General features: G+C 46.5%; 1 protein-coding gene across 1 annotated transcript; it reads right to left on the bottom strand.

Annotated features, from left to right (window-relative positions):
• Nucleotides 1-1225: 1225 nt before the first annotated feature.
• On the bottom strand, nucleotides 1226-11022 carry LOC131287600 (uncharacterized). The gene is made up of 7 exons (XM_058316664.1): nucleotides 10308-11022; nucleotides 6305-6457; nucleotides 5757-6234; nucleotides 5452-5619; nucleotides 5031-5220; nucleotides 4763-4911; nucleotides 1226-3485 (listed from the first exon to the last, which is right to left on the bottom strand). The coding sequence occupies exons 1-7, from the start codon at nucleotides 11020-11022 to the stop codon at nucleotides 1226-1228; spliced, it is 4113 nt and encodes a 1370-aa protein (XP_058172647.1).
• Nucleotides 11023-14718: the final 3696 nt, after the last annotated feature.

Raw genomic sequence — 14718 nt, forward strand, 5'->3', positions numbered from 1 at the left:
AGGACCGAACGGCACCTTTGATCAGGTAGAAAGAAAGAGAAGAAACATGTTGTTGTTCGTCTCTACAAATATTTACCTTTGTTTTGTGTAAAACCAATAAGAATATAAATTTAAATTCATTTTTACTATAACATTACTTGCTAATGTTTACGTTACTATAAACATGTTTCAAAGAACCAGTTTTATGGTAGGTCATAAGTGCCATAAAAAGACATGCTAGAAAATCACGCAAGTTTTTCTTGCATGCAAACTTGTTTGTTTCGTCCATCGCCAAAAGCTCAACCTGGGCGGAACTTTAAGTTTTTCCGACATTAGAAAAATATGGAAACTTACGAAGAAGAAAGAATCTATTATGTAGTTTTGACAAAGACTTCGCTAAACTTATGCCTTCTTATACATCGTACAGGATCAATCGACTAAGATAATTTTTATTTTATTTGCTGGGAAAATATAATTATTTGAATAAACTACCGAACAAATTCATAAAATAGACACAATATTCTCAATTAGTGATTTCCATTGTGTTAAGCATTATGTTTCGCCATACGGCGATGTTCAGCCTTCTCCCACTACTGGCAACTAAAAACAAATCAGCATGAAGTTTAACTTTTATAGTTAGTGGTTTTTATTGTCTTACACATCGCACCATACGTTCCACGTTTGTTCCTGTTTTCTTGTTTTCTATTATTGTTGCTTACACTCTACGCCGTGTTTGAGCACTCGTGTTGCATTGCGTTCGTTCCCTGTACAAATAAAGCATTAATAAATAGTCGATACCGGTCACCGGCACAGCGGACGCGGAAGCACATCGATCAGTTCGGCGTGGCTTTCAGCTTCCGGTGTTGGATTTGTGGATTAATGTAATCAATAAATGGAATCTCTTCATACGGTCCTAATGCATATCTCCGCCTCCGGCGAAGAGCCAGTCGATGCGCCTTGCGGGGATGATGGTGCTGGGTGGCAAATGTTACGAAGGGAGCCGCGGGCATGCGGGGACATTGTGTAGCACACCCTACGGAAGGCTTTGTTGAAAGTGGACGTGATCCTTAGAATAAATACTCGACCGCTCTGAAGTGCACGGCAAAGCATCCGTTCGTCCAACAACGAACGTCCTTGCCCTCAATTCGGTTCGAACCGGGCGCGTGAATCGATCCAAGTGTGAATCAATTCCCCATGCACTGTTCCTATCTCTCTCAGTTTGAACATGCCGCATTGTTTCCTCTATCTACAGTTTCTTGATCGTTCCGGTGCTTCCGGAAGTAGTATCGGTGGCGGACGAATCGGAACTTAGTTTATCCCGCTCGGGAACCCGGGAAGCGTCATCAGCATCGAGACTACCACCATCCACCGCCCTTTGTGCCCCGTCATCAAGCGGTCGCACCAACTCGGGACACTTGAAAGACGACGGAGTTCGCATCAACGCAACGGGCCGTACGTAACTGTAGTGGCTTTCCGGCTTGTGTTCGATGCAAATAATGTCCACCGGTGGGGTGGCTTCCTCTTGCTCGTCTCCTTCCTGGCTCGGCACGGTAGGGTCACACTCCGAGCTGACCGAATTCTGCCTGGACATGGTCATGTAGGTGCTCTCCTGGTGCGTCGGCAGCAGGGGCCCAACGTGGAGGGTGTTCAGTGCGATCGGGGGCTCTTCCGCAACCGGAGGCTCTTCGGCCACGATAGGGGGTGAGCTGATAAAGTTTTTGCTCGTGCGTGCCTGCCGTCCGAGGGTGGAGCAGATGCGGGGCGGAGGGGCTGGAACTAGTCGGCCACCGTTCGTCGCGTCCCGACGTAAACTGTGCGTGCCGTGGGGAAGCGGTCCGTACAGGGACTGTGGAGGCAGGGAGCGACGCTTCATGGACGCGCCGATGGTTGCCCCACCGGAGCGCGGATGATCCGGTAGGACCTTTGGGAAGTTCCGCCTCTGTATCACCCGCAGCGCTTCCTCCGGTGAGAGCGGATCCTTCTCAATGCTCGCATCCCGGCACGTCACGTTGATATCGTTCGAAGGGTCGTGTTCCGGCTCTATGAAACTGGTGACTTCCTCCAGTGCGTGCTCGGCTGCGAAAGGTGGCGGCTGTCGGTCGGGATAGTTGTAGTATATCGTTGGTTTGGCTTCTTCCGTTGTGGCTGAGCTGGAGTAGGATGACGAGGCTGTGCTGCCAGTGCCAGTACTCTGGCTTCCACTGTGAGAGCATGGTTGGCCGTCGGGAAGGTCGCAACCGTCCGCCTCGTCCATCGAGCCGTATTCGAACGACTTCGCCTTGGTGATCTCGATCGGTTCCTGCCGGAGGACGCTGTTACTTCGCGCTTGTGGTGTCGCGTCGATGGCCACACTGATTTTGTGTGGAGGAACGACGGGAGGAACAACGCGCGGACAGCCTGCCGAGGCCACCATCCAGTCGCAAACCTTCGTGTGCGAGTCAACCGCATCGAGCCCAAGCGAACCCGCTTCCGATGAGCAACCGATCGGTGCGCCCTCTGGCGGTGGGTCAACGAAGTGCTGCTTCGCCACCGGTTCGTAGGAGTTGGACTTCCGCAGCATCATGGCCGCGGTCGAGGGACTGTGCTCCAGTATGTACCCGCCACCACCTTGCTGCAGATGGGGCAGATGATGATGATGGTGATGATGGTGCAGCGGGTGATGTGGCCCACAGGGGTCTTCCTTTTCGCCCAACGCAACGCCGGACACGACGGCAGCGGCCGCACTCTCCAGCATCGCGTCGTCGTACTTCCGCTTGACCACCTTCCGCCCGGCTGGGCCACTCTGGTTGGCCGCCAGATGACGCCGCACGAGGTACGCCACGACGACGAAGATATTGAACAGCAGAAACACGATGGCGATCGCGATCAGGAACGTGAGCGTTGACTCACTCTTCATTAGATCCGCCGCGTTGCCATCCAGATCCGCCGAGTCCGGGCCGAACCCATCGCGTCCCTGTTGCTGTTGCTGCAGATGTTTCTGGTGCTTTTGCAGCTCAACGCTCGTGGCCAGCTGGGCGGGACCCTTGTCGTGGCCGGACGGAATGGCGGCGACGGACGAGGTCGCCGGAGCATTGTACATCCCCGGGCCAGCCAGCGGGTCCTTCATTCGATAGAGCAGCTCCCTAAACGGGTCTTCCGTCGGACGCTCGATGTCCACCCGTATCGGATAGACGTTAATGTGCCCGGTGGGATACGCGTCCGGGTTCGGTGTGGTACCTCCCCGCACGCGACTCCCCTGCCCAGCGATACCCTTCGTGGTGGGATTGAAGAAATCCGAGTACGGCGCGTGAGTCTTAGAGCTCGTGATCTTCTTCAGCTCCTCCGGGAGCTGCTCGTTCCAGTACTTCATGTACTTCTGCCGGTAACGATGGCCCACGACGGGCGTGATGCCCATGTGAAGGTAGCTCTGGTTTACGCTGTTGTACTCCGGCCAGTCGACGTCGTAGTACGACCAATCTTCCGGATTGAGATTCAGAAACAGGTCTTTCCACGGTGCTTTTGGATTTCTGCAAAAGGGGAAAAGGAAAATGGACCATTAGCCAGCTACCTTTGATGAAAATCGATTGGCGTAAGGGACATCCGGATCCATGCAGCTGAGTGGTATTGCATCACTAAGTGAGATTACGCTGTAGGTGAACAATTTACAAAAGGAAACTTTTCCCAAGTCCATCTCCTTCGTTCATTGATCGAATGTTGCAGCGTTGTGCTTCAGTTACTTTAACTCGTTAGGTTCGCACTCGAAGAAGAATGGTTTTAGAATTTGGTGGACAGAAAATCCAATCATGCCGAAAGTTTGCCAATCAAGTAACTTAGTAAGAGACTTTGTTAGAAACTCAACCTGCTTCGAAAAAGTTTATCATTCCTTCCCGCAGTAACTGAATATGAAAGCTTGCATATAAACGAACGTGCAACTACAATTGAAGTTCTCCACAAGTTACTTTCCAATTTCCTTTTCGATGATATGTGTTTGGTGGGTCAGTGTTCAGGTGTTTGTTCCATACCGTATTGGAAATCAAAAACACACGTTATGGCGTTAGTTTGCAACATGTTGCAACGCATGCAATTAAAATATTTGATTTGCACCTATTGTAAATTAACGCTATCTATTATTTGCATACATGAGAACATTGATTACAAAGTTTTTTAATCAACCGTTTTATTACAGCATCCCTCAACATAAACAAGGCATTTTGCGGGATTTAAATGCTCGCTCAACCTTTACAAAAAAGTTTCATTCAATTCAATTATAAACTGGTAATCAAAATCGATAAGCCTCATCATCAAACAAAACAATAAAAAATCTGTATCAGTTTTATCATTTTATCTTTTAAAGTATTTTCTATATTACACTCCAAACAAAGCAAATATCTTTAAAAATCAAATGTAAGTACTGATTTACAAATTACATTTGACTGGCTTTCCTCAAGACTTTGTTCACTCATTTAGATGAAGATCCTCTGGCGATTTTCAGTTTGTCAAAAAAAAAATTACTTTGCTGCGTTTTCATTCGTTATTTTTTTTTTTTTTTAGGATTTTATTCGTAACATGTTTTCCAACTAAGCGGAATTGTTTTACAAATCAAAAAGTATTAATCTTGTCTACTTAGCAATAAATATTAGTGGACAATAAAGTTAGCAACCAGTAGCAGTTAAATCGGTTCCTACAATAAATTATTGCAACGTTCACGTAGCACAAGGTTTGAATCGGTTAATTAATAGATTAATAGCGAAATAGACACAAACAATTTGAAATGCGCATATTCCAGCAACCGCTTGTCTCTTACCCCGTTTTGGCAAAGTTGGAAAAATACTTCATCACTGCTTCGGAAAACAGTCGCTCGCGGGCGTTGTAGTGGTGCTGGAATGGACCAACCTGACCAAGTGGTGCTCCAAAAACGTACGCCAGATCCTCCCCGACGACGCTCTGGGAAAGCTGTAACCGGAACGTGATGGAGAGGAACGAGGGACAAAACAGTCGGGTAGTAATTAGACATCATTCCAATCGCGGTCTGTGGAACATTCCCGAACCACGTTCCGTGTCGGTCCACTTACCCGTCCGTACTCCCCAGCCTCACTATTGTGGCCGAACACGTACATGTAGCACTTGGGGTTGACCTTCGACAGATAGAGCCCGGTCTGGACCATCGGGGCGGCGACGCGCGCATCGGACAGTATCTCGAGCAGATTGTCCCGATGCTCGTCGGCCAGGGCCTTGTTCGGATCCATGTAGATGTCGGTGTACCTGCGAGGGGGATGAGAGAAACGGCGTCGGTAATGATTTCCATTTTCGATGCATTTTGCAAACGGAATCAATTTTCCTCCCGCGCTTGGTGCACTCTTTTCGGTTTCCGCTTCATTCGCGTTTTGCGGTGATGTCATTTAAATCATTGCATGAACCGGAGAGCGATAAAGAGCAAGGCGTGCAGGAAGTAGAAAATAGTAAAAATGTTCAACACCATCCCCAGCTACGTACTCCCGGAGTGTGGCGGCCAGGGCGAGGTCGGGCCGAATCTCGAACCGATTCTGCATGTAAAAGCGCAATAAATGGTCTCTTTCGTTCTCCAGCAGGCCGTACGTGAGCGCAACCGCATTCAGGATGTGATAGGACTCCAGCTCGGTCATGCCGTACAGCAGGTCGTATCTATAACCGACCCGGCGGGTGCGGGGACGGCGCGGGAAAAGGAAAAGATAAATCAAAATTAGTGTTTTTGCCCGCCCGGAAGCGTGGAGCTGCTTCGGCCGCTGCTGCACGGAATGGATAAATCACACGACGGTTACCCACTAAAAATGTCACTGTACTGGCCCATGACTTTGTGCGGCAGGTTCGGGATAACCAGCCCGTCCACGATGGGCCCGAAGCGTGTGGAGAACTGCGGGGAGGCCGTTTTTACGCCCAGAATTTCGCTGTAGCGCTTCCGGCGCAAGCACGCGGTGACCTCGTCGTTCTCGCCGTTCAGCGGACAGTTCAGTCCCTGCAGGACCTGCATGGTTGCTTGGAGCGGATGTTGCGTGAGCGCCCAGTCCGACAGGGCCGAACCGGACATCAGGACCGCCCGGTGGAAGAGGCCTTTGGCCACCGGCGACACCATCAGGAAGTTGACGCAGGCTGCCCCCGTACTGTGGCCCATCACCGTCACCAGCTTGGGGTCGCCCCCGAACGCACCGATATTCTCCTTGATCCACTGCAGGGCGGCGATTTGGTCCAACAGGCCAAAGTTGCTCGTCGTGTGGTCGCTGATGCCGGGCTTCATGAATCCTGCAACGCGCTGATACGGTTAGACCCACGAATAGCTTTTCGGTCGAAGCCCAGGCCGGGCGTTACTCACCGAGGATGCCGAGGCGGAAGTTGAGTGTCACCACTATCACCTGACCGTAGCTCGCCAGGATGGATCCATCGTATGGGTTGCCGCTGTTCCATTCGTACGACTCGCCGTGGATGTACACGATCACTGGATATTTGCTCTGCGGTCCAATGCCTTCTGTGAATACATTATTATTCGAGTAAGTAGGAGGTTTGCCTGGTCGTGCGTCATTGGTTGTTGCAAATTCAATATCTAATTACAGCTCCAGATCCCACCCCTCGGAAACTTTTCCTTTTACTCAACGGCAGGTTACATCCATTCGGGTGTTTGGTGTTCCAACGCGAGATAGGTGCGGATTGAATTATAGGGTTTGAATCAGTATAATCAAGCGATTGCTTCAGTTGTAAAGAATTATTTTAACGATTTCAATTAGGAGTTATTTGAATTCAGCTCTTTTTGCACTCGTATCCATGGTAGGTTTTACAAAGAATTTCTTTTAGCTTTCGTAGATATCAAAGTGTTTAAAGTTGTATCATTTAGAAAATCATATTCCTTGTAATGACAAATGCTAATTGTACCATGAATTTACTACCCTTTCAGTTGCTAAGCTTTTTGCAAATGTTGAACGTAACTAGCAATGAATAAAAATAATTCCTCGGATTTATATTGACTAGCAGAAAATTATTTTACTCCAATAAATGTATCTTTATTCTGGTAATTTATTACGGGATGGTTATCTTAGGAAATACCAGTCCGTCGTCCTCCATCTTTCAGAAATTGTATGTTAATGTTATTGAAATCGGTTCGGTTAATTTTTTTGTAAATCGCCCTTATAGTCAGCTATTACGTGTGTGAAACAAGTCTTAAGTTAACCAATAAGAACACAACGAGGCAGTTAGAACACCACAAATACCACAAAATACAACGGACGGGTTTTCTCAGCAAAAACTTCTGTCAAATAAAATACTGTTGATAGATGTTAATGATTTATGTAGTAAAAACGCTTCTTGCAGATCTAAAACTGTCTCATCAATGCCACCCATACATGCCTATATAACGCTACAAATTCTTTTTGTTTTCCTGGGGTTTAAATACTGACTCAAAAAATCCAGTGTGTGACACAGCTGAATGAAAAACAAGAAATATTAAACTATTCCTATTTGCAAACTTGGTGATGTCTGGATTATGAACAGTTGACACCTTTCTGGTCGATATTAACCTTCTCGAAGACTCTAAAATCTTTGGCATACACATTTTTAACAACTATCTGTTTCATAGGTTTGTTCTATGAACAAGATATGTAACTTATACTGCAGCCATAAGAACACTTTTCAATTAACTTATATGTTGTTTTTTAAGCATCTAACGTTTGCTTCTTTTCCTATTTATTTATTATTTCAACACCAAATTGGTTACCATCCGGTGCTCGAAAACAGAATAAAACACTGTAATTAAACTGCCAGGAAATATTCAAATTATTGAACAGACCGTTTTCGGATGCCAGTATAAATCATAAAATTCCGAACTGGCGTTATTCCAATCCCGCACCGCCGCGTTAGTGGAAGAAATGAAAAGCGGGCAACCCTAGAGAAACACCACAAAAACGACTCCTGTCAAAGCTCATCCGATCTTTCCGCTCTCCATTGAGCAGAGTTAAGGGCCTGACGTGCGGGTGGAACGGTTCCGTCTCGAGGTCGGGTGATCATTTTCACGTTAGCGAAATGGGTCAGTGATTGAATTTTGCTGAGCATAATAATATTTTCCCTCCAATTTCGTACGGCATGCCACTACACCTGTTTGTTCTCTCTCTTTCTGCCTCCCGTGGCCCTTCGTATTTCCACAGCGCATAGTGTTGTTTTTCATTTATTTTGATATTCACAATTTTATTCCGCCCTTCATTACACCTGAGTGGATTTCATTTTTTCCCCTGGTAGATCGGTAGAAAAAAAACATATCTCGTTCTCGGAAACCTTTCAGTTTAACTCGGCAACGGTTAAATCATTCGGGAAGGGCGGCAAGACGCCAGGCGAAAAAACGAGAATTTCGGAATGTGGGTAAAACGGAGGTAAATTAATTTCATTCTCAACCGCTCGCGGAATAATTCGAACATAAATTTTCATCCCAAGCGATCAAAATAGAAGCAAAACATTGCAAGCACGGAACACCATCGACTGCATTGCCGCGCCAGTCGGTCAGGTGAAGCACGTGCATCTTTTAGCACAACTGCATCAAGTCGCTTCAGCTCAATATCGATCCACTCAAGAACTCCCTCGTGGTTGGCATCTGTAAGTGCATGTTTTTAAACCCATTCCATCAAGCTTCAAGTACTTTAAACACCGACAAACCGATGTTGTTTTTGTTGTTGTGCGAGGACGGTTGGTTCCATCTGCACGGGAGAAGCAAAAATAAAACTCGAACTTTTCAACCGTCACTAACGTTTTCTCATTTACCATTTCCTCGTACGTCACTTTCATCCGATACTCAGGAATTCTCCGGAACGGGAGAGGAGGGGTTGTTGTTATGCCAGTGACAAGCTGGACCAGGAACTTCACGCTAACGGTGTTGACGACCAACGTTGGGAAGCTTTTCCGGATCACGGGAGCAGGTGAATGGGAAAATTGTCGACCTTTAAAGCCTCACATTTGCCGCAGTTTTTTTAACGTTGCGATAGTTTTCTTATTTTCTTTAACAGAGAAAAGTTTTTACTGAGCGAAAGATGTTTCACATCAGCGTAGTTTTAAAGTTGAATCTGACAAACGATTGGTTCAACGAAAATGTGCTTTAAAACTTTAAGTGTCACGTTCAATGATTCCTATTGCAGAATATAGAAAATTGTTCTTGGTACTTTTTCATTAAGACCAACTAAGATTCTTCTGATCAATGCTACTTTAAAGAATATAATATGCATGTTATTTTAATTCGATCGATCAATATACAATCAAGTAAATTGGAAATAATTGCATGTAGCAAAAAATCAAATAGAGACATTTAGACTTGTCTGACTTTGATTTCTTCTATTGATGTCATCGATTTTCTTCATGATTTTTTCAAAGATATGTTCAAGTTTCAAAAATACTTGTTATAGGTTTAGTGGAATCGGCTCGCATAAAAGTACTACACAAATTATAGATGTGATTATATGACTTGACTATACATTCATGTTTTCGTTTTCTGGTTTATTACCATAAAGTTTACTATTTTTGTTGTGTTGTTTGTACATACCAACGTAGTCTACGAAACTATGAAAATTTACCCGCCGAAATGTTTTCTCAAGCATCATAATATGCTTCAGCTAGGCAACAGAGGTGATGAGAAAGGTGCGCTCGGAAAAATGCGTCTTAAGCCCGAGCAAGAAATTCCTCCTTCAATTCCACTCCTAGCACGTTGGAAAATAAATAAAAAGCGATTGCGATTGGCGCTGCCCGAGGCCAATTAAAATCCCGAATTGCGGAGCAAAGAATATGGCCCCGATCCAACAAACGCGGCCGATCGCAGGAAAACAGTGGACCAGAAGCGATTTGGCCTTCTTGCGACCCACATATCTTTTTTTCCCTTTCGGCTTTCCCTTCAGCCCCGCCAGCTCGAAAGGATGTCACCAAGCGATGGGACTCTCTTCGCCTTCCTCTAGCTCGTGCGGGGAGAAGTGCTTGGCGCCACTTTTCTATGCGCGCTGTTCGGTGTGCTCCCATTTCAAGGACTTTGCTCTTCGTTCGCGCGCGCTCGCACACGCTCTAAATCGATCGTTCGTTTGCCCAATGGTGTCCGCTGGTGACGCCGGGTAGGAAGCGGGAGATCGTTGGGTTTATGATTGAGTGTTTCCCACCCAGCGCGGTGGGCGCGGTATTCTTCGTAGGGGGTTGTGGTTTGTTTTTTCTTGGTTCAAGTCATTTGTGTGTGGGTTTTTTTCGCCATTTCATGTCAACATAAGTTTCCAACATTTCGTTCAACTTGACGTCAATTGGCCACCAACGTCGAACGCAACCGGATCAGAGGAAACGGACAAAAATTCTTCGCAAGCAAAACTCACCATAGCTCGGGACGTACAGGTTCAGGTAGAGACAGTCCTCGTTTTCCGACTTCAGGAAGGGCAGTAGTCGCTTGATCTGGTCGTACCGGCCCTTGGAGTAGTTGTTGTTCGCGTTGGTCAGACTCGGCAGGTTCTGCGGGCAGACCGGTGACAGCTTTGTCGCCATCTTCAACCCACTCCAGGGAATGGGAGCACTGGGAGGCATGAACCGTCGGGACCCGACCGGTGCCTCCGCATACGGTATGCCCAAATACCGGTCGACGTTCTTCAGGCCGGACTGTGGGTGCATAACGCGCACAGAGCCCCGCAGGATGCCCTGCTTGACGGCGATGTCCCGCGTGTAGGGCGTTCCGTCGCGCGGATCATAGCCCTGTTGCTGCTGCTGTTGTTGCTGCTGCTGTCCCTGGACAGGGCTTTGTGGTCGTGGAGCACCGGCAGCCTTTCGGTAGAGCTCAGCCCGTGCGATGAACGGATTGCTTTCGTAATTCGCCATCGCTGGACGTTGATAGGAGGAGGAGGAAGGACCATCGTTGGACATCGACATCGATGGGTAGAGGTCGGTTCCGTCACTCGCGAGAAATCCGGCGATCTGTGGCTTGCGTACCGTTGTCGCCGGCAGTCCCAGATCGTCGTACTCACTGCTGTCGAGGATGGTTTCCACTTGCGCGAGGACCACACGCAGCGAAAACACCAGGTTCAACAGGAGCATTAGCATATGCTTCGCCATTTCGCTTGCCGTGCTATCGTTGGACTAGCGGAACGCATAAATTTACTGTTTGTATGCGTACACACTCACTTCGCGACTTTTGTGTGGGGTGAACTTTTTTACAGCACGAAAATATACTACTTGTCAACATAGAACGGGTGTTTTTCTAACACTAAGCACCTTCTTCAACATCACCTCATACAGACTCATCATAATCCACGACTGCGGTTAGTTCCACAAAAAGGACCGCGTTGTTTTGGCGAGCACTTGAACATGGAATTTTCACAACACTTTCCGAGCAGCTGTTTTTGTTCTTTCTGCTTGCACTCAAACGTAAAACACCGTTACGTACGCCACCATCACACGCCCGGGCACAGATGATCTTCCAAGATCGAGCTATTTCTTCGTCGCTTGCCAACACTCGGGCGTACATTCGCTTCGACAGTTGGTTCCGCTACCATTACTCGTTTCATCAAGCGTCACGCACGGTTTCACTAATCACTCGGAAACTCACCGATCCTTCAGACTCGCTCGGTTCAGCGGCGTTGATCTTTGCGAGCGGAGTGCCCGTGCTTCTGCGTCACGGAACGATCCTGCGAAAGAGATAGAGCCATAACAATGACGATCCCAATGCCCGGTAGCTGGGGCGACCTACAAAACTGAAAGGGCAACTACATATATACATAAGGCACGCCGCGGCAATAACAATCGATCGGGCGGTTTTTTGGTGGCAGGGAAATGTGGCACGGTGAAGGGTGCGGCGCATGACCGACGCGTTGTATAGTAAACCGAAACGGCGCGAAACGGCAACGAAATGGTTCAAGAATGACGAAGGAAATTCCGCACGTGCGGAGTCCTCGGAGGATCCCTCGGGGGTTCGAAGGTGGCACAGATGACACAACGTGATAATCCACCGCATGGTTTTTTTTTTCTTGTTTCTCGCTTGCCTCACGTACACCCAGCGTTTTACGGTTGGGGGGAAGGATCTTCGGAGGGGTTGACTGATGAAGAAAAAAACATATCTTCTTCCCCGCAACTGACCCTCCGGCCCTCAACGAGCAACAAACTAATCAGATGTTTACGCTACGGGATGAAACGCGAACCGGTTTTAAGTGAGGTCCGTCGGTTGATGGCGTGCTGATGTTTGGCATTTGGACAGTGGAAAGAAGAAGAGAAAATGAAAAAGGCAAACAAAAAAAACACACACACACACAAACCGGTGGATGCGATCGTCGTACAGGGGAAAGGATTACGCAGGAGAGAAGTGCGGACAAGAGGTGGAACTAAAAATGAACATCAAGAGGAAAAACATAAGAGAAAAATAAACCCACCGCCCATCTAGTGCGGGTCTATTTTTAAGCACACCGATGTCCCCCTGTCCCCACGATTCCGTGGAGTGCGTCTTGAGCATCCTAAAAGACGAGAGGTCTTCGCTCGCTTTCAACATGCTACGAGATAGATTGAGTGCGTGATTGTGTGAAAAATGGGTGTTATCGTGCTCTTGAATTCATGAGGGAAAATAATTCCTATGAAAAGGAAAATACTATTCAGAACAGTCAAGCATAGGAGAAATTCTGACGAAACGTAAGGTAAAATCATTCGATTTCAACGAATCGACCTTCTTTTAATGATCCTACGTCTTCCTTTGAAGAGTAGAAAAGCCGGTCTCATCAGTTAATGGCGTAGTGAACCGAATCGCCCGCTCGTAGGAACAGCTCGTTTACATCAAAACACACCGACACTCCATAAGGATCACTCGGGTGTGTCGAATTCGATCGCCACCATGATGGTTTATGATTTATCAATAAACTTGAAAACCATGTCCGTCGTCCAGGGGCAGCAGTTTTGATGTCGGAGGTTGTTTTTACCGACTTGAATGGACCGCGTGCTCATTGAGAAATATCATTTCTGACAAACCAGCAGCAACAACGTAGTTATATTGTAGCAAACACACACACACAAGCCACAGCATACGCACACACATGCTGTTGATGGAATAAATCAATAAACAATTCACGAGAAACGCATCCGCTTTCGCATGCCCCCGTAATGAGTTCAGCCGAGCTTGTTGTGTCCGCACCAAAAATGTCTCCTCGGTAACTGTACTCGCATCTCTGCTTGTGTCGACACATGTTAACATTCCTTCGCGCTGAGGCAACCAGCAACCTCCCGGCGTAATTTGGGAACATTTGAGCAAGCGTGTTTTTCGACGGAACCATGATTTAGTCATAATTTCCAACCCATCACCCGAGGGCTCTAGCGAACCATCTGCCGTTGATTGAGCCATTTGTTTTACGGCGAGAAAATCAACACGTCGAGGTGAAATTTAATTACATGTTTGCCACGCTTCCCACAGACCGCTCGGTGAAGTGTGGGACGCACAAGTGTTTGGCACACCCGAACAATCATATCACAATACAAATTTGTTATCATCGGTTTGGACAAGGGATGGGTTCCGAAAATGGGCGTAAAATCAGTACATTTTACGTCCTGTGGGCTAGACAATAATTAACTGGAAAATGTTCATATGGCAATCTAATAACAATTTCATAGCATTTAAATAGTTCATCGTAAAGCTATGGCATTACCACATAAACAGAAGGGACCAATAATTGTCAAACACTTCGTCAGTTTATGTCCTAGTTTCTTTGTCAAATTATCCATCATTCAACTGGCTTTTCAATCATTTGGTCACTGTTTATGATATTTACTAATCATTTAAGTAGCTGACTCTTATGTTTAGCAAACAAAGCAAACATTTTATTGGTTGACAATAAACTTAACGATACTCACAATGTCAGCTCAGTTCAATATACATTTCTACTGGTTTAATTTAAATAAAGCCATCTCCGTACATACTAGTCTTGTTATCAAATTCACATTTCATTAATAACATCATTAATAATAGCCAGGGGTTTTGTCACCGACACTTTTTAGAATTTCATTAGAGTTGAATCAGTATAATCTCAAAATTTACCATTCATTATTTCAAATAAAAAAACTACGTATCTAATGTTAGAAATCAACATTTCATACGGTTTTCTTACCCACCTCTCAAACACAAACAAGAATATATTATAAATGCATACATGAAATAATTCTTATATAATTAATAAAACCAATTCTTCCAGTGATATTGCAATAAAATCTCACAATATTCATATTGCAGCAAATTTAGCGTAGATAAGCCGCATGCGTACGTTACAACGCCATATCTTTTACTCATAACCATATTCAGTTGTCTGAAACAATAATTAACACACTTCTAGCACGTCGTTGGACGATTTCCCACTAACAATTCGCATGATCTTCAGCGAGCCATTACTTTTGGTGCCGTTGGTGGCAATCAACGGACGCCCCATATAAATAGAAACACCTTCTCTTCCGCCCAATGGCACCAAACGCACCAACGGTGTTGTTACGAGCGCGGGTGCGTGCACCTTCGCCTGTGTTGGTACGTGTTTGTGCCCCGTAAACCGGCAACACACACGCGGAACTGGCCACGGGATGAAACGCACGGAGGAAATTACTCAAAGGGGCACATAACTTCTTGATGAATGTTGGCAAGTTTTATTGGTCGGGTCGGGGGAAAAAAATAATCCACCGGTGCTTTTCCAGCTGAGTCCGCGGCCATCTCTGCTAGAGGAAATGGTCCGCAGCCGTTGGAGAAGGAAAAAAAGGTGCTCCTCTACTTTTTTCTGCTCT

Source organism: Anopheles ziemanni, chromosome 3 (genome assembly GCF_943734765.1).
Source record: "Anopheles ziemanni chromosome 3, idAnoZiCoDA_A2_x.2, whole genome shotgun sequence".
NCBI lineage: Eukaryota > Metazoa > Arthropoda > Insecta > Diptera > Culicidae > Anopheles > Anopheles ziemanni.